This window comes from Haemorhous mexicanus, chromosome 3 (assembly GCF_027477595.1).
Source record: "Haemorhous mexicanus isolate bHaeMex1 chromosome 3, bHaeMex1.pri, whole genome shotgun sequence".
Taxonomy (NCBI): Eukaryota; Metazoa; Chordata; class Aves; order Passeriformes; family Fringillidae; genus Haemorhous; species Haemorhous mexicanus.
In genome coordinates, this window is record NC_082343.1 from 43799175 (window position 1) to 43824486 (window position 25312).

Here is a 25312-nt window from a genome sequence, read left to right on the forward strand (position 1 = left end):
TAACTATTTATTGCAATTTTTAAAAAAGTCAAGAAGGTAAATCTTGCCTGTACTTGGAGTGCAAATCCCACCCAAACCAGAGGCAGCAGGAGGGCAGTACACTTGTCAGAGCAGATCTATGAATACGATTCATAGATGCAGCAGGTTATTTATTATGGATGTTTTAAACCAGTATGTCATAATACATCATCTCAGATACTCAAGGATGGATCTAATTCCTTTGGTCTTGCAAACATATCCTGCTTACTCTGCTATCAAGTAGGTAGTTTCTGCCTAGAACAAAATCTGGTCAGATTTTTAATTGCTCTTAAGCTTTAATTTTTCCTTGTGCTTGTATTACAGAAGAAGTGAGAATTTTAAAGAGATAGGGACCCCCAGAGATTGAAAAGTTAACTTATTCTAAAGCAGGTCATCTGTGTCCTGGTCGAAATCTCCCCATCTGTGGGACAAGGCTGCATTTTGGTTTTTCACTCTGGATCTGATGCCCATTTGCTCAGCATCTCCATTATTGTGTTCTAGAAATAATTGCAATCTTTTCTACCTTGCATATGTAGCAGCATGGAGCAGGCAGCAACCTCACTTGCTGCCCAGTAGGATGCCCAGAATAACATCTTCAGCAAAAAACTGTTGAACCCAAGATCTTTTTAAGTAGCTTCTTTCTGAGAAGAACTTCCACAGCTGCTCTTCACCACCTAGCTCTACTTAAAAGCTAAACAGTCAATAACTGAGCATAGAAAACAGAGCATGTGCCACATATGCAAGGAATAAAGAGCTGCAGATGGCATGTTAGCATCTCAAAAGTGACTTGTGAGAAGATGGGAGATATTGTGGAGCCATCACAATTGTATGAAGGAGTTGTTTGAGTCTCTCTGTGTGGTTCTTACTCCAGGAGAAGCTGGAGTGACAGGTGACTGGTGACAGTCCAGTTTCAGGAAAAAATCAGCTTGTGATATTGGCCCAGAATTGGAAAATCTGGGGAAAGAAGCATGATGTTAAAAAGCATGTTTCAGAATGGATAAGCTTAGGGTTTCAGCTTACCTTTTCCATGTGTCCTTTGTGAGACTAGAGTCAGGAGGTCGTGTCCAAGTATGGTGAGATTGGGGTGGGGCTGGAGGACCCCAATGGGAAGACCTCGATCATCAGACCTTGTACAGCGCTGAATGTTGGCAATTCCAATAAAGAACTGTAAGAAATCAAAGTCCTGGTAAAAAGCCAGATAGCACTTGGATCATGCAATGCCTTCTTCTATACTGTTATGAAATCTCAGGGTTTGACAAGATGGGTGCAAGTGCTGGTATTAGTGGGACTCCCATTTTCAAAAAAGCATGATTCTAGATAGGCTTAGGATAAGTGTTTTCAGGAAACAAACATATGTAAATCTTTGGTCTTTGGCTTGTTTCATTTGAAGTAGTATTTCTCGAGCCTTGATTCACAAGCATGCAGCTGAAAATTTTTAATTAAAATGAAAAAAGTGTTAAAAGAACACCAAACCCAAAAGGTGATGCCTTTCTATGGTGACAGGTTGGAGGCCGGCAGTTGACACCCTTTCCTGCATGGAAGGGATGCAGGCTGTGGCTGCAGTGCAGGTGGTGTGTTCCCTGGAGTGCTGCCAGGGATGGGAACACAGCAGTGCTGGGGGAGGACCAGGAGGGGAAATGGCTCATCGGATGTGCCGATGAGTCAGCTCAGGACCACGTGCCACAGAGACCTGCAGCAAGGAATGACCCAGCTCTGACAGTTGTCTTCCCTGGGAAGGTGGGCTATGGCTATGAAACAAGCCTAGGAAAGGCTAAAAATAGTATGCCTATAAAGCTATTTATAGTCTCAAAACAGGGGAATGTTATGGGGAATATAATAGGGAGTATATGGTTCTGCCACTGCAATGCACTCCTTTAAAGATTATGAATACAAAGCAAATTGCAAAGAAATACAAATTCTCCAAAGGAAGAGAAGGGGAACAAAGAGAAGAGAGCAAGAGGAGAAAGTGATTTTTTTTTTTTTTAACACTTGTACTAGAAACATACTTACTCTTCCCTGTCTTGCCCTGACGAGATGGCAAGTGATTTTGCAGCACTAATGCAGCAGACTGATGGTGTATCAGTTCTTTTTACCTCATGCTGGCCAGATATGTGTAGGACTCATTAAAAGAATCAAAAGCACACTATAATAATTACATGAATGGAATGAAGAAATTTTTTTGTTTGATTGGTTTTTCCCCCCACTCCTTGGGCTACATTTATACCCAGTTTGAGGAGGCAGAGGTGAAAGGAGAGTGTATTGAGCAATTCAGAGGTAATATAATTTTGGACTCTTGAAAAATCAGACTTTAAACACCCCAAATAAATTTCTGCATGGCTCAGCTGTAACATGACATTTAGTATGTCGCATACTGGCTTCAAAATAGAGCCTGCCAGATAGGACAGCACAGGGGGCTTGACAGAGATAATAGATGGAATGAGACTTCCAGCTGGAGGAATGAAATAGTGAAGTCTGTAATCAAAACGTGAGTAGCATTTAAGGGCTGATTGTAACAGCGTTGGCAGAAGGAAGGTGAAGAAATTTTCTTGAAAGCTTGAGAAAGGAGAAAGCCAAGGATTGTACCTGTACTGAAACGATGCTGAGAAAGGATGCAACCAAGCCCGTGCTTCTCTAGACCTGGACAAAATAGTGTTGTGCCTGAGAGAAGGGAGCCTCACTGGGCAGTGTGCCAGAGCCATGGAGTAAGTGGTGCTCCATACCCTGGAGAGCCCACAATTGAAACCTGTGGGGGCATAGGATCAAAAGTTAGGGAACAGACTCCTATGCTCTAAGTTTGTTTGACCCACCCTTCCTTCCTACAGGGAGCTTTCTCCAGGAGCAATGCATCAGAAAAGAGCTAGGGGAGTTTCTTTGGAAGACACTGGAGTTACAAATACTGCTGTAGTGTTGGATAACCACATGAAGGAAAGGGGCCCATTTCCGGAATAACCTGCTCTAGCACCTGTCTGTGCAAAGAGTGGTTGGTGGAAGGCTTCAGGGTGATGCCTGTTGACTTTCCACAGATTTCTGGAGTAGGCAGGATGGCCATCCCCTATGATGAGCTGAATTACCGAGCCAGCTGTCCAGGCAGGACAGGAAGCAGCACTTGCAGGCAGAGAAATGTGTGCTTAGCTCCAGTGAACAACCTATGGGTACTTCTGAGCTCTGGCTCCCCACAGCTGGAACCAGGCTGCTTTTCATTTCTGAGACCGCAGTCACTCCCAGCTTCTCTTCTGTCTTCCCTGAGTTCAGCCAGTTGGCTCCTTCTTGCTGTATTTTCTTCTCTGTGTCAATTGGCACCCAGTGAAGAGAAGGTCCCCTGCTGGCCCCCATGGGTGGAGATAAGCAAAGGATTTAATTTCACAGGACTAATTTGGGACCTCCAGAATTCAAAGCATTTAACAGGAAGTTACTGCTCTAGAGGTGACCACAACTTCTTGTGGCCCAGAAAAGGAGAGACTAATACTGTCTATAGGGGGCTACTGTGGGATTACAGGAATGTGTGGGTTCCTTTGAATATATGGTAAAGATGTTTGTGTCTAACACCTATTCATTTCCAACTGAAAAATGATCCCTCTTCTTCCCCTTCCACTTGTTCAATGTACTACCTGTGGGACAAGAAATCAAATTAGCATCTCTGTTACAGATAATTTTCCAGCTTTAGGAGGAAAACTGTCAATAATGTTTATTTTATAAGCCATATATAGAAAACATATTTTTCAGTGACTAGAATTACAATGTCAATTTAAAACTGTTATGTTTCTAATTGATGCAGGAGTTATAATTAAGAGAAAAAGCGGAGAAATTCCATGCCCACTGGCAGTTGAAGCCTTTGCTGCTCACCTTAGCTATATCTGCAAATATGATGATAAATACAGCAAGTAAGTAAGAAGATGTGCATGTTTGTGTGTTCTTCTTTCACACCTTCTCTGTTGCTGCAAGGTTTGAGTTGTTCATGTTGAGCTGCATCTGAGGGCCCAATGTTGCTTTCACTGATTCTCTGACAGAACTTCTGTTTAAATCAAAGATCAGATACTGGCTCTGCACAAAGCAAGAACTGCATTGCTGGTATTGGTTTGGCTCTGTCTACCCATCCATCAAACAAAAAAAAAAAGAAATTTTGAGACACAGGTCCTTTGCATGTTATAAATGACTTTTAAGAAGTGATGGGAGGATGAGCCAGCAGACTGACAGAGAATTCAGCAAGGATCTACCAGCCCCACAAGTCTCTCAGGCTAGCTCAGCTCTCCACCTCTAGCGGGAGCCGGTGTTTAGTTGATAATCTGTCCTGGTGATATTTGCATCACCTGGAGCCAGAAGGAAAAAGACATTCAGTTCTGCATGTAAAGCTGATCTACACGAAGAGAGAGCAGAATGTAGAACTTTCTGGCTCCTGAATTCCAGTTGGTGTCCTCGGTGCTAGCTCTTAATGTAGCAGGGAGGAACAGCAGGGAGTAAGAATAGCAGTAGTGAAGCTTGGCTGTGGGAATAGCAGTGAGGTACAGAAGATTTCAAGAACTAGAAACTGAGAGAGAAAAAGCGCAGATTTTTCAAGCCAGCTCTGGGCAAGGCAGCTAGAATTCAGTAGAGGATATGAAAGAGGAGGAGGTGGTCGCTGGAGAATGATGTTGGGATCTGGTCTGAGGAAATCAATGTGGAAAAAAGCTGGGGTAGTAGATTTAAATGGTTACTAAAAAAATGAAAGTAGGAAAATGGGAGATTGGGAAATCTTATGACTGAAGAGAGAATATTCTGGCAGTCCTAGAATTAGTCAGAACCTAAATATAAAGATGTCAGTCCTTTCTAGTTCTGCCTTGTGGTCCACCTACCAGCAGTGTACGCTCTCGCTCTACCCCCACATCCTCCCACCTACTGTTGACAGCAGCAGCAATCATCCTTTGCTCACAATAAACCTGAGGAGAAGCATCAGCAAGCTTCCTAAAACTGTAATGTAATGTGACTGAGGCTTTTTTTTTTAGTTACATATTGAAGGGATTCAGACCTACATCTCCTATCACAAGGATATTTGTCATGGGTGAGCTCAAGGAATATTTATCAGTACTCTTATTTACATGGAGTGATACAGAGGTGAGCTTATTGCTGAAGTTTGCTTCTGAGAGCAAGGAGGTCTGCTCTTTTACATACTACCAGAAATGTCCAACATTGTGCAAATTTGCTGTTAATGTCTGTCAAATACATTGTACAAAATTTCTTTAAATAATACTTGAACCAGGCATTAAGTCCCATGTCTCCTTCTCCTTTGGGACTGCAGGATCTTTGTCTGGGGTGATTGCTTGCACCCCAGCTGCAATTGTTTGGCTGAACAGTGTTTTCCCCCTTTCTTGGCTTTTAGGTATTTCATTTCTCACAAACCAAACAAGACCTGGCAACAAGTGTTCTGGTTTGCCATCAGCATCGCTATAAATAATGCCTACATCCTCTACAAAATGTCAGAGGCCTACCATGTGACAAGGTACAGCCGTGCACAGTTTGGTGAAAGACTTGTAAAGGAGCTTCTGGGCTTGGAGGACACCTCACCCACCCATTGATGCTTTGCTTTGGTGGCGTAGGCAGGGGCTGGAGGGAGAGCAGAAGATACCACACCTGGAGCGGCAAAGCAAGGAACTTGTGACACCACCAGTGCTGTCATCCAAAAATGCCAAGTGATGCCACTAGAGAGGTGCAAACTTTGTTCCTAGTATCAGCTGGATGTAAACATCTCATGCAGAAAGTGCCACTGGAAAAGATGACACAAAATTGCGTATGTGAATGCCCTGTGGGAATCTGTACACTGAAAACAGACTTAAATTAGCCGTCATCTCAATGTTGAACAGGGTCATCTTGTAAAGTTCCTCTTGGGCCAAGAGCTTGTCAGAAGCTGACACAGCTCAGCAGTCCTAGATGGGCATTACAGGAAACTCTGCGCCTTCCATGGAGTTGCTGAATTCTGGGACAAGCCCGCGAGGCTGCACCGTGGGCTGTGGCTGAGCGCGGTTGTTGTCCCGCAAGGCGTCGCTGCTGCTGTCCTCCGCTGGGACAGGCGGAGCAGGGACACTGCAGCAGGCATCTTGACAAACACCACCTTCACAGGCAGGCAGCCAGGAACTGAGAACCAGTCATGATTTCTTCTTTCTGTGTTTTTTTTTTTCCCCTTTGATTTTTATTAATGTAACATGAGACAATTTGATCCCAGTTAGAACACAGGAAAAGGTAGAAGAAACCAAGTACCTTAGTGAATTTAAAGTGACAAATACATTACAATGATTTTTGGTTTTAACCATGATGAAACATTTTTTTACACAAACAGTGATTAATACTTCAAGTATTAATTACTGTTAGTTACTGTAATTAACAGTGAGTAAACCAGTTTGTAATACTGCCTCACATCTTAACTGCCACGGTCAGTGTACAGGTGAGAAATCAAAATATACCAACTATATTTTTTCTTGATTTCAACTGTATCTTAAATGTTGCTTAAAAAGCTAATGTAATGGACTGTTAAAGTTTTAAGAACAATAATTTCTTGCTTTTTCTTTGGTAATTGTCAAGACCTCTTTGGTCCACTTTAGAATTTTGTTTGGCGCACAGCTGGCAGGAGAAAAAAGTCACTAATAGCCAAGTGTTTCCCATTATCACTGTGGGGTGTTCTGTAGGAATTCTTTTTGGTAGAGTTCAGGGCTTGTCACAGTAGTTGTAATTAAGCAGATTACATGTTTAGCAAAATAACGTAGCATTGTGTCTTAGAAAAGGAAAGAAGTCCAGTTGCAACCAACCTTAAACCTTGCTAAAACAGAGCAAGCCCAAAGAGTTCTTCTGTTCTGAGTGACTCTGTAGAGGACAAGCATCATCGTGAGCTGGTGGTCAAGGCCATGTTTTGGTGCTCGTGGAATCTGAAAGCCACTGGAGTTTCAGAAAACAATGCTGAGAGAGAGGTATGATTGAAACGAGGGAATCAATACTGAGGGGAGCTACTACCCTGCCCTCTACACTTTATTGATTTCAGTCCACAACTCAATCATCAAAAAACTCTGTATTCTGAAGGTTAGCAGTGATGGGCACGAACAGAATTGCATTAACTTACAGGGCAGAAAACCATTTTGATGAGAGGACCCAAGCCTGAAAAGTTTTACTCCCAAAGAATGACTCTAGTTGATTCAAGAGGAATGGAGTGAATGATTGATTTATCAGTGTAAATCTTACCAGGTTACATGTATCTATCTGACAAGAGGCAATAGAAGGTAACCAACATACATTTGGAAACTCCTCTGATTTCATCATTCTGTGACATGCAAATGCATAGCATGTAAATAATAACAGAGGAAGAATCCAGCAGGGGTTAGCAAATGAATGACTACCCCATGGAGTATCCTTGCACTGACACCTTTCTGTTTCCACCAAAGTCTTACTGTTTGGCATAGACCTAGAGGCAGATCTCACCTGGTTGCAAGGAGAGAAGGGGATGGCTGTGGCCGACTCCATGGTGGTTCTGCTTGTGCCACAGCCGGGAGCCTGTCCCACACATCCTGCTCTGCCTGCCAGCTGCACAATGAACAGCAGTGGGACTCCTAAGCATCCTTTTCACTTCTCAGTCCACAAGGTCTTCACCCAGGAAACATGGGAGGAAGGACAAAACTTTGTGCACTGAGGCCTCCTAACCACAAAAGAAGGGGGTGGGTTTGTACCACTCTTGCCCTTGACAATGCCAAGCTGCACAGGAACCCAAGGATAAGTTTAGAATTTCTTGACCCTGCAGAGAACTGAGACCACCCCTCTTCAGACTGAGTGTGTTTGATAGCTGGTTCTTGTCAGTCTTGTAAGTATTCAAAGGGAGACAGCAGCTAGCCTGAAGCATGAAAAATAAATGTTCAGCAATATAAACCTATATTTTTCTTTTTTTCAGGAAATTTCACAGAGTGTTCTTATTGCTCCCTGCTTCAGACAATGCCAGCCTACATTGGATCAGGAAGTGTAGCTGCTAGCTCATTATATCCCATATATTTATATGGTAGTTGAAACTGGGGCAGTAAGGAAAAGTATGGCTGGAGCTTTACTGATGGGATGGCTTAAACGAAGAGTCCGGCTTCCTTACACTCCATGCCATGCTGGGCTATGTGCAGGATACCCATGCCCCCAGCAGACATGGGATGGTTTCCAAGACCACCTTGGAGCCACTTGGCATTTCTGAGGAGTAGGCAGACCCCTCTCCAGCTACACTGTAAGCCCTTGGGATAAATCTGGAGCCCTTGGCCAATTGTTACATAACTATGTATGCTTAAAGGCCTGGATCTAGGCCATCCCATTCAGAAAATGCCTTTTCTTTTTTTGGATAGCTGTAGGCCTGAGGCCTTGAAATATTTAATTTTCACCAATGTATGCAGTTAATTATGCAGATTACTTGAGCTCAAATCATGAGATCCTAGCTTTTTGCCTCAGGGACTGGGTCCTGAGTAGTTTTCCCTAGAATTGGTGTTGACGGGGGATTACACAGTGGCTGACTATTACAGGGAAGATGCTTTAGTCTCCTTTGTAGAGGAGAAAAAGGAAAACAAAATTATAGCTTTGCAATGAATTTCATTTTCTTAGCCTTAAACATCCCTCATCATTTGGAACTGTTGTTCTTATCATGCACAAACATTCCATAAGTAAGCAAAAATATTTATATATATTTGTATGTACAAAATGCCTGAATTTTGGCTCTTGAAGCCAACAAGCAAAAGCCACCAAAGTGTAGTCTATATCTACAGATGACTCTTCCCCCTCATCTTCTCCTTTTATTGACTGGAAGTGGATAGGGTCGGGGAAAATTAAGATTTCTCCTTGTTGAAAAAGCATCTTGCACTTTTTCTGTTACTACAACCAAGGCAAAGTAATTGGGGAAGATATAGGACAATTTTTAAAAGGCTAAAGTTTATCAACTGCAGCTCAGCCTGTGCAGGATTATTTTCTTTACTACAAACTGGCTTACTCAGATTTGTTCCCCACCTGCTTGTAACATTAAAGCCTCTCCCTAATTAAAGGGGGGGGGAAGAAGTCTCAAAGTAGTGCAAGGATGCTCATTATAGTGTGTGTGTGTCTAATTGTGCAATAGCTTGTGAAATTATAGTTTTGGTTGTTTGTAGCCTTAAGACAATCTGGGTAAGAGATCTGAGAATTTAGCAGTAGGTGAAATGCAGTCAAAATGCCAACCAAGTCACAGAGAAATGTCTCTACACTTTTTCAGGAAAAAAAAGAAGTTCAACACTGAAGTAGTGAAGGGGGCACAGCACAGCTCCTTTCTCTCCTGCTGAATTGAATTTTCACTGACATTCTAAAAACTGATACTTACTTGTTTAGAACTGTACTTCTAAAAACTGATAATTACTTGTTCATGGTATGCAAACTTTATTTCAAAGAACCAAGACCACCAGTAAGACATACCAACCACCTTCTATGCACAGTACTTTCAGGAAATGTCTGTTGTGCCACAATGCTTTCTTGGAAAACATTTCTTTTCCCATTGTGTAATGCCACACTTGCCAGAGCTTAGAAGCCACTGGGAAGTGGTTTCCGCTGTTGTCTCCGTTGAAAAATGCTTCAAGGGCTTGCAGGAATTCTGCCACTTTTTACTTCAGTCCATCTGTACACTTGTCAATAGGGCACAATTTAAAGAAATCTCATCTCCATTTTCAGTTTCTATTCTCTATCCCCAACCCTTCTATATACAAGTCTATAGTCTAGGAATCATAATTTATAGAAGTACAACTTTGTTTTCTTCAGGTAATTTCTAGAGAAAATTGAATTTAGCAACTCAAGAACAGCATTCCTGCTCTTTACCTCCAGATATATTTCTGTGGCCTTTTTTTCCCCCCAAAGATGTTACTTTTCTTTCTAACAGTTATTTAGAAGTCTGTCTTGAGCTAGTGAGTAGTGAAAGAAGCCTCCAGTATCTCATTCTTCCATGCCTTAGTCCGCTTGTGGTAGAGCCGATTCCACTGACAAGGGGGGAATTGGGGGATTATGCTACTCTGATAATTCTGTGCATCTCTGGTGCTTTCCAAGCAAGGATTGCAAAGTGCTGTAACAAACTCAGCACTCGTGAGACATCATTAGCTTATCAGAGGTTTTCCTTTCCTACCAGACACCAAGGCACAGCACAGATAAGGGGGGCGATGAAACTGTAAAGTGGAGTTTGCACTCCTGCTGATTAAGGCCATGTTCTGTGTTTTCAGTGACTTGGTTCTTGTTCAAAAGCACTTAACTAGAAATGAAAGTATGCCAAATATAATTTCCTCCTGAGTAAGAGCTGTGGGACTTAGCACAGGTTCCTTCATACAGGCTGGCACGAGTTAAAACCAAAGTGCACTAAAGGTAAGAGAAAATTTGATAAAATGTAGGAGCCCAACAAGCCTAGAGGAACTTAGAAGAAACGTATGGAAAATCTGAAGCTCTGCAGTAGTCCAGTAAACAGTGTGAAATTCAGACAAATAATTACTGAGTTAAGAAAAGTCCCTGAGGCTTAGATGGAATATGAAGTCTTCCATCCATCTCTGTTAGGGGTTTGCCATGGCACTTCCTTCACCCTCGGATTGATGTAAGATTTGTTGATTGTAAAACGAGCTCATCTCAGTCTGGCTGAGAAAAATATTGAAGTGTCAAAGGCCTGTTCACAGTTTCACAAGGGCAAGGAACTCTAAACTCAAAATAGGTATATATTTGGCCTGCTGTTAACTAGGATACTTGCACCAACACATCACATCATCTACTCAAAAGCAAGCCTGTCATCAGTGCTATTTGATGTGTATTCATTCTTGTCGCAATTCTTCCTAAACTTATCTTAGTTTCCCAGAAGCATCATGAACTGGAAGCACCTTTTTATCATCACTTTACTGTTGGGAAACAGTTGAGAACAGCTGTGCTTTATAAAAAGGATTTCTTCCTTTTCTTCTGAGTGACAGCCTTGCCTCTCTGGAAATCTAGCCCTGGAGAAGCTTCCTGCCCCACACTTTCTTTTGCTTCCCTCATTCCTTGCACTTAAAACACATCCAAAGCATCCTGCAGGCTCTTGGTCAGTCTGGAAGGGTTGACAACACAGAGTTGGCCCTTCAGTTTACTTCTGTAGCATTGCTCTGCTGGTCCTTTCTGCTGTTCTGCAGATCTCAGATGAAACAGGGTATTGTTTCTGCAGGCTGTTCTGATTGCAATCACTGTGAAGGTGTTGTCTCTTTGCCCTATTAGCGCTGTCCCAGCAGGTCTGGATGGACCCCAAAGAGGTTTCAGCAGCACCACACCCACTGCTCCAGCTGGCATGGCTGTAATATTCCTCAGCTCTGCATTGCTGTCATAGAGAGACCTTTGACAGGGTCTGGGGATTTGCTTTGTGTTTTGCTTTGTTTTTGAAGCCCTTTCACTCTGATGGGTTTGGTGAACAGCTGTTAGGTATCACTAAAAGGCCTTAAGTGGTAAATCCCTTTTGTATCACCCTTTTGAAGTAATAATTGCTTGTATTGGATGTCAGGGTGGTCCATGGGATGTGCAGTGCAAAAAGCTGACCCAGGAAAGCATCATTTGCTGTATCTGAACAGCCTTGGATGCCTGGGGGCCCTGGGTGAGGAACCCACCAGGAGAGGACTGTCGTGCTGTGCTGCAGGACCATGATGTGCAGGACCTGACTGGGGAAAAAAGCTGGGGAGACACAAGATCACAATTTGCAATCCAAGCTGCTTGGACAAGCAGACTTCATAGTCAAGTGGGTCTCAGAAGTTTTTCTAGGAAAGGGAAAATTCCAGGCCTATGCAGTTTGCTCCCAGCCATTGCAACTCTGTTTCTGAAATAAACCCTCAGGCAAATGCTTTCGCACTTGAAACGTGTGCTCTGGCCTTCAGAGCATTTTGACCTATTTCCACTAGTTGCCCCCAAAAAGCCTAGAAATTTAAAAGTGAAGCACAGCACACTAGGTTCAGCCATCCGGAACCTCAACCCACTTGTGTCAAAGTAACTTTGTGGTCTTGTTCTCAAATAATCTGTGTCAAGGCATTTGCAAAACGTGACTGCTGAACAATCTGCATGTCTCTGTGAAACATAGTTGCTCATTTGATGGAAAACAGTTTGCAGGTCTCTCCGACTTATTTTGCAACCTGGATATAAACCAAATATTTGCCTGGCATTTCAGTACTAAAATAAAAAATAGCTTGATCCCATGGTCTGGGGGTGATATCAGAGATAACAAAATGCAGGTTTATGCCAGTGATTAATCTGGTCCTGTGAAGGTGTGGCTAATCAGCATGGAGGGATGTAGACACAGACACAAGGAGGAGTTCAAGGGCAACAGCAGCTTTGAGAAGGCAGAGGAAAGTTCAGAGGATGAAGAGAGAGGAGCCAGGTGATCCCTTCTAACTCTCATCATTCCAGCATGTATACCCCCCCCCTCTCCTGCTGCCTTTGAATTAAAAGAAAAGGCTGATGCTTAACCTAACCAGTCTGCACAGCTGAATGAGTAACACAAACCCTGCTTTAGCTACATCCCTGGCCTCACTCCATGCCTTTCCTTAGGCTATACGTGTTCAGTAGTCATCAGCCTTGGCGTCACAGCGCTGCATGTCAGCACAGCATGGAAGCTACAGACTGTGGAAGCACCACAGTAGAAACAGGAACAATGGGGATTCTGGAAAAGGAGTCTCCCCACTGACATTTTGTTTTCATTTATTTTTCAATGTGTGCAACTTACATTCCATCAAATGCAGTGACATTTCCAATTGCGAAGATGGGCCTTAGCTGGCTGAGTGCTTTCAAGACCACTGGGCTGTGCTCACACCATCAGCAACTGCGGTTCTGTTGCAAAGTTCCATATTCTTTATAATTCTAAAGATTTCTGTTGAAAGCATAAATTACAGAGATAAAATATACACTGCAAATTACTTTTTTTTTTTTTTCTTATTTTTAAAAATCTTCTCAGACCAATTTTATAACAGCCAAGTCTTTCAGGAAATGCAGGTGTGTGACCTCTTCACAGTAAGAGACACACAGCTGTGTTTCTGCATGGGACAGGGAACTACTTTTGTGACACCAGTTTTGTTCTACACAAAGGCACGCTTGCAATAAATTTTTACAAATTTTGTACACCATAAGCTGAATTCCGAGTTCCAAAAATGTGAAGTGTGGCAACAATAACAAAATTGATTTATAGTATCACTCTGATATCTTGTCATGTGATTTTATTTCTTCAACAAAGTTTGTTTACAATCAACAACTTTGAAATACAGTCAGATATATTACCCGTTGCTTTTCCTGTCTTGTTCTTTTCTGAAATATGTGGGGAAGATGTTTGGTCATGCTCTGGGTGCCCAAGTGAAAGGATGTAGAGAATATACTGCAAGATGAGTTACAGGTTCACACTCTAAGACCATCAGAATCATAAACCTACCATCTCTGTCCAGCCACTGGAGACAAAGGCATTTTCTTTAGAAAAAATTGACTTGAAAAAGCCTTTCAGTGTAGTCAGCACACAGACATAGAAAAGGGCACCACTGTCTCCCCCACCATGCCATTCTGACCTGGACAAGCAACGCTTCCCAGTCACCTCAGGGCAGAGCAGGGTGGACACAAGGACAGGGAGAGCTGTCCCAGCTCTCGAATATCTACGCTGAACAGAACCAGCCCTTTGTCCTCGCTGCTCCGGCTCTTCCTGGAGAGCATTGTCTGTACCACCAGTGGTACCCACCAAACCCATGTCCTGCATGCCAAATGAGTGGCATTTGCAGGCAAAACCAGTCATGTATGATCTGCAGATGGCTGCTGTTTCACAGCTCCAAGTTAGCAGATTGCTAGGACCTGGTTTAAACCTTATTCCACAAAGTAGCAGAAGCCTTGCAGGAGAACACACAAGTGGGGTTACAGTCAGTCTTTGCCAACAGCCACAGTAAAGGTGACTCCCATGCCTTGGGCTGTGTCCCTCATTTCCCCATGGCTGCAGAGGCTCCACTGGGACCAGGCTGCCCAGCATTCCAGGTATGTGAGTGTGGCTCAACACTGACCTCTGGCCAGGCTCTGTCGGGCTGCCATGTCAGATTTGCTCAAGGTGTTTCTTCAGAGCATCTTGGGTTTTCCACATGAAGGAATTTAGTTTGCACCTAAGCCGTGCTAAGAAAAAGCCAGAATTCCAGGGAAAACAAAACATCAACAGAAGCAACCAGCAACAAGCCCCTTGACCTATTTGATGTCTTTATGGGCCCAGTCCCCAGGAGACTATTTTTTTGAAGTTGCTTAGCATCACAAAAGGGGAGGCAAGAGATTCTGGCTGGTCAACACGGCCAAGATCTCAAACTTTTTCAACATGTAAGTAGCTGCATTAGCAGCCCTTAACGCTGGTTTGAAAGACAGTCTGTCCCCTTCACACCAGAAACAGACTCCTTTTCTCCTTTGCTGTGTGTTTTTTGCACCACAGCAGTCACTGCTGAGCAGCAGGGGAGGAACTCACGAGTTTCTGCTGTGAGACGTCACATCCACACTCAAGAGGCGATCAAACCACCATGCGTGCCTGCAGCTCAGCGTGGAGGCTGGCTCATCCCAAAGCAGTGCAGAGCCTGGAGATGTGTGGGTGCATCGTCAGGGTGATGGATCAGCGTGACCACTGCCTGGCTCAGAGGAGGGCTCCCCGGGACAGGAACAGCCCCCCACGGGTGCCTCCCTCCATCATTCCCTGGGCACACACAGCACGAGGCACCCAGGGAGAGGATTACAAGCCCCTGCAGTGAGACCAGCTACACACCAGCTGAGACATGCAGCTGTGCCATAAACCAAAGGAGGATTTCTCCTTGTTCCCTGTCACGGCTGGAGAGTCGCCCCCAGCAGCACAGCACTTTGTTCCCTGGATGTGCCGTGACCTGAGCTAACGTTGTGTCTGATCAGGCCATGCCATCAGAGGGACAATAAGCAATGCAAATCATCTTTAGCAACACTAACTGAATAAAAGAAGGAATTTAATTTATGAAATTATAAAACCCAGGATCTGATTGACACAGACACACACGTTACCTTGGTGCTGTCATTGACAACATTGCCATCCATTCAGATCAGGCCAGGGCCTACAGTAACTCAACCTCCTGTGAAATTATTCTCAGGAGAATTTGCAATTAATTCCAACAACACGGTCTTTATTAATTAAGCCAAACGTAACATGCCCTTTTGCAGTGTTTTCCAATATCCTATTCCACTTGTCCCTCTGTCTCCAGAGAGGAAAAGAGAGAATGAAACTGCCACCTCACAGACACTGCAGAGAAGGACACCCCCAGCTGTCACCAAGACAAAGCACAGACTCTCCTAAAGCACCCTCACCTGAGATTTGAAAAGGCACTTTACAGGCAGTAATGAATGGCATCTCATCAGACCCCTGCAAAGCAAAGCCACCTCCCCTCTCTCTTCAGAGACAGTCTCCATGCAGCAGTTTCCTTAGATTACAGCACGGCCACACTTTTGTCTTGGGAATGAGAGTTTAAGAAATCAATACACAAAGGGTAATGAGAATTGAGAAATCAGAAACCTCTCTCGCTTCTCTGATACTCCCACTTCCCCAGGTGAGGGCTTGGGCAGGATTCCTCAGGAACAACTGCACCAGCAATACTGGCATGTATTTTACCACGGCTTTTTTGCAGATTATGTTTCCTGTCACAGGTTTTGCCTGGGAACCTGCAGTCTGTCCTTCATCAAAGAAGCAAGAGCAGCAGTGGAGGTTCTCAGATTCAGGGGGAATTGGCAATCCACAAACTTGGATGAGAATCAGCTCCCCTGAGCAGACGGACTCACCTCCCGCAGCGCAGCCCTGGCCTGGAGGCAGCTGGTACCAACTGCAGCTCAGAGAACACACTCGGTGCAATAAGCCAAAACAGGCTCCTTTTTCTACTTCTATGGCTCAGGGCTGGACTGCAACCTTAAAAGAAATGTTAGATATTCCTCCTGCCAGATTCAGACTCCCCAGGGGCAACAATGCAGGATTTAAGATGGCAGCATTGTCTCAACGCCTCTGAGGAAACAGCACAGCAAACCTCTTCCATCTCTCCTGGACACACACAAAATTTAGAAAGAGTCAGCTAAAATGATGGCAAATAATAATCTCCAAAGAATGGAAAAGTTTGAGGGAAAGCAGGGAGGGGAGAGACATTTATTTGCTGTGAATAAGAGTAGCATCTGCAGGCAGCCACTCTAGAATAAATTGCAGATCACTCTCAGGAATTGGAAAAGTTCATTGCCTACTAGTCTATCAGTATCCCAGCCTTTTCAGATTGAAACTGTTGGTGATAAAGACAAACACATGAATTAGTAGGCATAGTTATATCTTGGACATATGCACTAGAAAAGTTGGTCTCCAAGCATAAGCAATTGTATTTGCACCCAGCCACAGAGGAAAGGCCCCTTTCAACACTTTGCAAAGAAAAACGTAATTCTATACCTGCTGGTGTTCCTCCAGAGTATGTGTGCTGCTCTTCTCCTTGACATCCCAATTCATCTTTTTTCAGTCCTCTCCATTATGGTGCCCAGCAACTCACCACCACCTAAAACACACAGCTACTTCTGATACTGGTGGAAGAGAGGCATCCCAACAAGTAGCTTGGCATAACATCAGCATAGTGTTTCTGTGTTCAGATAATCACATTTTTTTCACTCCTGTCCTGTAATTAATATTGAACAGGTAGAGCTCTGTTGCTCTGTTCAGAAAAGCAATTTGCAAAGTGCCACTGCAGAGTTCCACAGTTTGTCTTTTCAGACAGCAGGTAATGTCAAGTATTTATGAAATTGGTCAAGGATGATCACCCACAGTTTGCAGCCAGGCTGAGCAAGTAGTGCTATTAAATACTGCAAGTCAGGTTTAATAAACTTACTAAAATAGAAGAAATACTTGCACGTTTATTGAAGAAAACCTGTTACTGCAGCCAGGAGCTTGAGGTGACCCTGGAGGATCTGAAAGATGCTTCAGTAGGACTCAGACCAGCTGTTAAACATCTGCAGCCCTTTCATGGCCAGTGCAACAAACTGGCCATAGACAGTTTAAACCAATCACCCGTGCACAGCAGCATTCTCTTGCCTGAGATGACAGCAGCCAATTTCAATGCATGGTGCAATACAGTGATTTCAGAAGCTGCTTTTTTGAACAAAAAAAAAGCTCCCCTGGCCTGGAGCAAGTACACACGAACACACACCAAGCACAGACATTCAAGTGACTCAGTGGCTGCCAGCAACAGCTTTCTGCTGCTCATATGTGAGAAGCAAAAAAAATTCAGGAACTTTTTCCCACAGGCCAGTATATATGATCCGTTGCTCGTGATTTTTCCAGTAGCATCACCACCAAATTTCAATATAGAGTGGTGGTTGAGCAGGCCAGTGGTAAATCACAGATCATGAACAGCTTGCAGGCACTGGGAGGGACTCCTCCCTTATCGCTTACCCAAAGAGCAGCCTGCAGGGCTGATGACCAGGCTCCCTCTGAGCAAGGGAGAGCAGATGCCAAACACAACCTGGCTGCAAGGGAGCTGGCCTGCCACAGCCCAAACGCCAGGGAGCTGAAAACGCTGTCTTGCATCCCTTTGGGACCCTGCCTCATTCCTGTGCATCAGGTTTAACCACCAGACATGCTTACTCTTCTCCCCATGTGCTCACCCTACCTTTTGTCTCATTGGTTTTTTGGCTCCTGGTCCCAACCAGCTCTGCTCCTGTGCTGCAAATAACCAAATGGCTTTTAGGCTACTTGGAAGGAGAAAATGCAACCTGAAAGGAGAATGGGAGTGAGAAGAATTTCCTCTGTTTCTTTCCGAACAGCGAGGAGCTATTTGTGACACGGTTGTAAAGGTTCATTGTTGCACGAAAGCAGTGCCCTTTCCCAGCTGCCAGAGCCTCTCTAGCAATGGCAGCCTCGCAGCAGCCTGCAGGATTTCTTTTTGCCTGAGGTAGCTTAACCCAGTTTTTCAAGTGGATAATGAAAATCCGCAGTGGATGAGATTTGATGTGGCTGCTGTTCTCTGGGGCTCTGCACAAAGGCTGAAGCACCCAGGAATGCATGAGCAGCTCCACCTTCTTAGGGCGGGTTTCTGTAAAAATGGGTGGGTGCAAGGCTCCCTTCCCTCACTGAAAGCAAACCATAACACTTTATCTGAAGTCAAGAGAAGTTATTCTTGGGGTTCAAAAGTTGCCCTTCTCTCCTGTCAGCACCTCAGGCCTGTGTGACAGAGGCAGTCAGCAGAGCACAAACTGCTCCCTAGGCAGGTGACCTAAATCCTGCTCTGCCCAAGGATGCTGCAGGGCACTGATGGGCTTTGTGTGCTGCCTTCCCTCCCCTCCCTACCAGCTTAGGTGCTCCAGGGTGTCAGTCCCCTGCTTCAGAGGCTCTGGTAACAGTGTCACACCCACCGGATCTGTATCCCCATGGGTGCACATCCACACTGGATGGCTGAAGAGCCCAACTCTGCCCTTCCAGCAGGAGCATCTCTGGCCAACGAGTGTCCCGAAGAAGTGGGAAGAGCAGCAGAGCTGTCGGACTCTGAGCTGCTCAAAGCAGTGGGGAGAAGATGGAGCCAGGAGTGTTTTAGGAAAGAAGGATAAAGGGTCACTATTGGGGGATATTTAGGCACCTTCACATTGGCCTTGAGTTTCACAGGAAGCTCCTTGGATGGACCCAAGCCTCCCAAGCCAAGCTGTGGCCAAAGAACTTCACTGCAACATTGCAGCAGTGGTTGGGAAAAGGCATGGGAGTTGCATTTGGCATGGCTGCCAAAAGTTAATTAAAACAACAAAAACAAACTGGGGAGAGGGCTGTGCCTATGACAGGGTTCATCAGTCGAATCAGGTAGAGCTTGTGCTTATTACATGCGTCAGACCAAACTCCCCACAGCGATTCCTCTACCCTTCCACCTCCTCGGGGCTAATTTAGGAGCTGTTCTTTGCAGCCCATAATAATAGTGAGAAAGAAAATCCAATCCTGTTCTGCCAAAAGGAAGAAACTGGAACAAGGGAACCGGCAGAAAACTTGTCTTGCTGCCATCTCTGGCTTTCCTAAGGAAATTCATGCTCCAGGGCACCCAGTCAAAGAAAGCCGAGCTGCCAACAGGATGCACGACTCTGATCCTATCCACAAGGGAAGCCAAGTCCATCTGCTGGGAAAGGGAAGGACATTTCCCACAGATAAAACAGCAGTGGGGTGGGATGCATAGGTGGACACAGAAATAATCATCCTGCACAGACAAGCATTTCCTCTGGGAATACCTTGGGCTCAGACTGCTTCTTTTGTATGTACTCCCCGCCCCCAAAAATCTTTCCTGTGAGGGGCGGGTAACCTCCCCTGCCCCACCAGAGAGCACCAGCACAATGACAGAGCTCTTCAGACAGCAGCAGGAGCAGTAACACTGTTTGTGACTGCTCCTGCTCTGGCCTGTACAGGCACAGGGAGCCAGGCTGGCTCGATGCCTCCCCTAATACAAGTACTCAGGCAAAGCCAGAATTGAAGTAAGCAGGCTAAAGGGTCACCTTCCACTCACACAGATTTGGGCTCACCCTTAGTGTCCCCCATGAAATGGTTTTTTATTTAGCCAAATCTATATAAGTGAATGCTTTTCCTATTTTTTTTTTTTTTTAAATCTTCCTGGAAAGTCATCTGAGGGTCACTGCTACAAGGGCATTGCTCACTCCTGCCAGGCTCAGCTCTGCTCCACACAGGCTGGGCACATCTTCAGCTTCATTACCAGGAGGTGTTTAACCCATACAACGTAGATCACAGAAGTCCAGAGTACTGGCATGACCCTGAACAGCAGGGCTGGTTCCAACCGATCCCACAGTGCAGGGGTTCCCAGGGGCAAAAGCCACCTGCCCTTTTTGTCGTAATTTCTCTAGCAATGGGGCCCAGGCTGCCCCACCTTGAACCAGGACCTCCCTTGTGCCAGGTGAGGATACCCAGAAGCCTGTACCAGCCCTTCCCAGGCACTGCTAACAAAGGTCAAAATTCAAATGCAGCACAAAGATCTTTGCATCCAGGCTAATTGCGAATCCCATGGCATGCCTTCAGAACTCTGTATTACCTGCTTTCCTCAGAAGCTCTCAAAGACTGTCCTTAGGGACTCATGCAATGAAAAGACACCAGAATGTCAAAGATGCCATCCTCTTCCTAAGAGACTATTGAAAATGCAAATTCTATGGGCCTATGTCTGTGGCAGTTTTGGATAGGAATAAAACTCTTAAAATCATGTAGAATTTGGTCCCCAAAGGCAGTAAACTGCTATTCACAAAAAAATACAAAATTAATTTACTAATCCTTTCCAGACTAATTTCTTCCACATAATTCCTCAATGTGAAAGTCTGAAATTTAAAAACTGTCTGCAGCCATTTTCTATTATTAAATAAAAATCACCCAGAAGCATCCTCACATTTTATGTGAGAGGATGAGGACACCATTTTGTAAGTAGCAAGAAAAGTAATTTGAGATGAGAGCTGGAGATGGGATTCTCCACCCAGCACATTAAATACCAGCTGCTGGCTCACTCCTGAGTGTGCTCACCTTGGCACGTTCCTGGTGCTGCACTGTCTTCTCTTGCCTGCTGTGTTCCAAAGGTGCTCAGGGCATCCATGGGTTTGTTCAGCCTCAGGACACTTCAGGTGGAAAACATGAGCCAGCATGGACCAAAGGATTTAATAACCCAGTAAACAATTGCCTAAGGAAAGACCAAAGGAATGGAATTAAAAACCAAATAGTATTACCTCCACCTGCCCTTCAAGCTCCCATCAATCTCTGGTGTAGAGACCTCCTGGTGCCCATTTAAACATTTGCATGTTTTATAGCCCTGGTTTCCACTGAAAGGGCTGTCACATCCATGGAGGAATTTTCAACAACATGAAGAGCTTTTATCCTAAACTTGTACCTGGAAACTGTTTGTTTGTTTGTTTTTTGTCTTGCCACTCACTGCTTGTAAAGAACAGGCATGAATTAACTCCCTATCCATACACTCCTTACTGTTCATGATCTAACCTCTTCTTGTACAAGCACCCTGCCTTTTTAGCTCAAAATGGGACAATTCTTGCTCCTTGCTGATAAAGGACTTCAGACTTGGCAGGGAAAGAAGTGGCCCCTGGCATCCACTCTGTGCCCCTTGGCTTGTAATTGAGCTATGTATGTCTGTCTCCTTTATTTCATTTTCCCCTCTTAAGATTTACCAGTATGATGTGACAATACTTTGATCCATTCCAGCACCTAATCCTGCTCTGTAAAATGGGAACCACAGAGGTTCCCAGGTGCACAATCAATTTTTGGGATGTTCCCTGAGCGAACTGACAGGCCCTCAAGAGCATCAGTTCTGACCAGCTGCCTGCAAGCACTGCTCGTGGACATCTAGCAGTGTTGGCTTTGCTAATTTCATCCAGAAAAAGAAGCAGCTACTGGCCCAACACTGATTTGCCTTGCCACACTGGGTTTGCTGGAAGCTGAGGAAGATGGAACAGCCCTCAGGATCATTCAGAGCACTGCCTGGCTGTCCTTCTTACAAAGTCCCAACATCAGTGGGAGTGAGAAGCACCAGTGGGAATCCTACACATGTAACAACCATAGGGGTCCCATCCTATTTTTCTGGATCTGAGAGGAGGACCTGCACCCCTCATCAGCCCTCTGTCAGCCTTGAGGGCAGCTCAGGGAAGAGCTGTAGCAATGTGTGACCTGAAAAACCTGCTTCTCACCTAGTTTGAGGGCTCAGTCTGTAAGGGAAAAAGAAATGACAGAATCATATTCCAGGAGCTCTGATTCTATGAAAAAATGGTTTAAGGGGTTAAACATAATCAGCAGAGAAATGGCTGGCAGTTGAAGCCAGACATTCAGCCTGGAAGTAATTATTCATTATAGCAAACTTACATTGGAAGTGCTGGCAAAAGGAGAATTAGATCAGCTGAAGATTTCCTAATTCTCAAATTCATCTGTTTCTCAAGATGCTTAAACTTCCGAAATTTTATTTTTAAAAACTAACTGTCCTAAAAACTTCCGAAAATTCAGCTGGTCTTTTACATCTGAGCTCTTCCCAGAGGTCACATCCAGACAGAAGCTGAGCACTTGGCACAGATACCACTGCTGAAGATCTTACAGCTGATGCTGCAGAGCACAGGATAGCCTGATCTCATTTTTCCTTAAAGTATGAATTACTGACTTTGAAATACATTCTAAGCTGCAGCTCTGCATCTGCTTCTCCACACCCTCTCACTTTGCACCTTTCTCTTCTGCTTCACTTTTTTTAACATCTTTTCTACCTAGACACCAAGAAGAAAGTGTTTGTGTGTCATTTTCTTTCAAAGCTCCTCCTATGACAGAAGCTCTGATTCTCACCTGAAGATGCCCCCCTCTCTCAAATAACTCATTCAACAGGAAAAAGTAAGAGCAACATCTTCATACAATTCTGAAACCAGCTGGGAGAGAGCCTGACAGCAGTATGGTGAGCTCCATGCCACACAAAGCACAAACTGCACACAGGGTGGAGCATTTTCTCCAGACCAAAGTGTTATATCCCTTTCTAGCAAGAAACTCCCTGTTAAACAGTTGAAACCAACACCTTGATGCAAAGCTTAAAATCTTTTTGTCTCTCTCACCCCTGTTCCTACTCTCTTGATACTACAGGTGCTGCTAGCTTTAGATACAGCAATAAGGCTGTTTTGGCATAAGCTGTTGTTGTTATTATTATTATTATTATTATTATTATAATAATTGGCACCTCAACTGAAAGGCAAACCAGAGCATCCCTCATCTCACTCTCTCTTACAAAAATATAAGGCTTGATTTTATGATCTAGTTAAGACAAGCTCAAAGAGCTTTCAGCTACCCAGAGTGACAACACTTTCTATGTTTGGGTCGTTGGTTATTTTCTTTGTTTGTTTGTTTTTGCCACCCTTCCCTATATTGTCTTATGGAATGGGCAGAAACACTATCCCAAGGGAGGAGAGGCAGGATCAGCATTCCTTTCCCTGTTAGCAGCAACAAATGGCTGGCTCAGCTGAGCACAGAGCTGCCACCAGGAATCTACCCCTGGTCACTTCAAAACCAACCTGCTGCACAGGGAGAGAGGTGGCACAAAAGTTGAGAAAAGTATTTTACAGAAGTGCTGCTGATCACACTACCAGAGCACAACAGACCCTTGGTAGTAATTTTCTAACCTTGTTTTTACCAGACTACCAAAGGTGACCTTTAATTAACACAGGTTTGACAGAAAGCTATTTGCTACTTCCAGATCCTTTTTAATTAAAAAATACCTTGAAAAGTCCTTGGATTAAAAACATCTTCTGGGTAGAAATAGGAACTTGAAATCAAACAGATCCCTCTTCCTGCATACAGAGCAGCAACCTGCTGCTGTGCTGCAAGAAATCAAACCAAATCAAAAGGGTATTTTGCACCCATTCAGACCTCTTGGAGGGCTGTAGAGAGAACATCTGTGGACTGAGTTTATTCCCAATTTTTAAGCTTGATTACTAGCAGATCTTAAAATAGCTACTGGATGCTAAGCTGTAAATAAAATGTGCAGACTAACAAAAGCTGCAACTCTGACATTTGTGCTCATTGTGTAATCATGGCTTATTATCCCAGTTTTTTTTTCAGTGGCTTCATTCACTTGAAATGATTCTGTAGAGGAACAAGCCTCTCGCCAGAGCGATCTATGAAATTACTCACTGTTTCAGGCTTGAAGGAGGACACAGGTGATGCCTCTGTGCCACTCGTGGCCATGTAAATTCATACAGCATCTACATTTAAAATAGACCTAAGTAAGGCAAAGTAGATGTTGGTATTTGTGTACAACAATTAAACATCTTAAAACAACTAAGGTTATGGCAGTAACACCCAGAATGGAACCAGGCAATGCTCTATAGGATCCACTTCAAACAAGACAAGTCTTTATCTCAAGCACATTGCAGCCTTTTTATCTCTCCCAAATTTCAGCTTCTTTTCCAACTACAAAAAGGCATCTTTGTGAAAAATCAGGATTTTAAATGCTGTTTTAAATCCCCAAAGAGTAAAGCTTAAACATTCCCTTATAAAAGCAGTATAAAAATATCTGCTTTTATGCACAGCAACAAACAAGCAGAGTAAACCCATGCATAAAAAAACTGCTAAAAAGCATGACCTGAATTTCTAGAAAATGAATTTTTTTTCAGATCTATGTATTCAGGTAACATGGCAACAAGGGAGTTCTGGTCAGCAGCAATGCAAAAATTTGCTGGATGGTTCATTCCTGCTGCTTACACTGAGAAGTGAGCTGAGAGCTGTACACACAGGAAACATGGAAGACTAGGCAGAGATGTAACAGACTCCTACATTTAACACTGGATTAGATTAAAAGCTTCTATTGCCAGAAGCCCTCTGTAATTGTATTGAGCTATCACCTCCCAGCTCCCAGGTGTTAAAGGGCATTTAAGATACAGAATCCTCATTTGAATTCTCAAATATAATCAGCAGATGGAAAACTGTTCCTTTTGTTTACTGCAGCTTGACAAGGCCTTTTTATTTTTGCCAGCCATTAATATTAAAGATCTATTTCCTTGATTTCATTTAGATTTTGAAAGTCACTGACTTCTGCTCCATAGAGGAAGTTTGTACCCATGACTTCTCCTTTCCCACAGGCTGCTAGGCAAAACTCTTCCAGTCAGTACAACTGAGAGTGGAAATGTTTCACTCTTTCCTATAGATGCTTCTGCAGGTTCTGCTGGCTGATCCTGCCCTTGGGGCTGACTGCAAAGCTGAGTTTCTTAGACCAGGAGCAAAGAACCTAGCCCTGTATGCCATGGAGTGGGAAAGAATGGTGTGCCCCAAAAGCTGCCCTCTGAGGCTGCACAGAAGGTTGCAGATGAAATTTTCGGTCCCATCTTCAGCCCATTCAGCTTGTACCCCAGCTCTGCCAAGGGGATGCCCTGTTGGCATCCCCATTTCTTCTAAAGGCAGCAGGAGAATTCTGTTTTCACACCTCCCAAGTGGAATTTGCTCCCTCCCCAGCTGTCCTGGTGCAGGTTCATTTGCAAATTCTCTAAACTAGACTGGAGGAGTGTTTACCCTCTAAAAAGCCTTTATTTAAAAAAAAGATTTTTTTTTTTTTGTTTAAATATTTACAATAGATGATCTCGTCCCTGCCCAGGAGCCCATGAGCACAGGCACCCCGAGGGGCTGAGAGCTGCAGCTGCACCAGGCCCTGGCACAGGGATTGCTGGGAGCAAAGAGGGCACAGTGGGGATCTCCAGAAGCTCAGGCCTAGAGGGACAGGAGGAGGAGTGCCTAGACAATATATTTTCAGGTGACTATACAGTCAGCATTAGCCCTCTCCTCAGT

General features: G+C 44.2%; 1 protein-coding gene and 1 long non-coding RNA gene across 2 annotated transcripts in view; one reads left to right on the plus strand and one right to left on the minus strand.

Annotated features, from left to right (window-relative positions):
- PGBD5 (piggyBac transposable element derived 5) overlaps nucleotides 1–13268 on the plus strand; it is a 67994-nt gene extending 54726 nt beyond the window's left edge. The window contains exons 6-7 of the mRNA XM_059841579.1: nucleotides 3794–3899; nucleotides 5372–13268. Coding sequence (XP_059697562.1) covers nucleotides 3794–3899; nucleotides 5372–5567 — 302 coding nt within the window. The 3' untranslated portion in view covers nucleotides 5568–13268. The remainder of the gene's footprint in view (nucleotides 1–3793; nucleotides 3900–5371) is intronic.
- On the minus strand, nucleotides 13194–22545 carry LOC132324922 (uncharacterized). Its single transcript, XR_009485770.1, has 2 exons — nucleotides 17649–22545; nucleotides 13194–16541 (listed from the first exon to the last, which is right to left on the minus strand). It is a non-coding gene; the product is annotated as an uncharacterized LOC132324922 (long non-coding RNA).
- Nucleotides 22546–25312: the final 2767 nt, after the last annotated feature.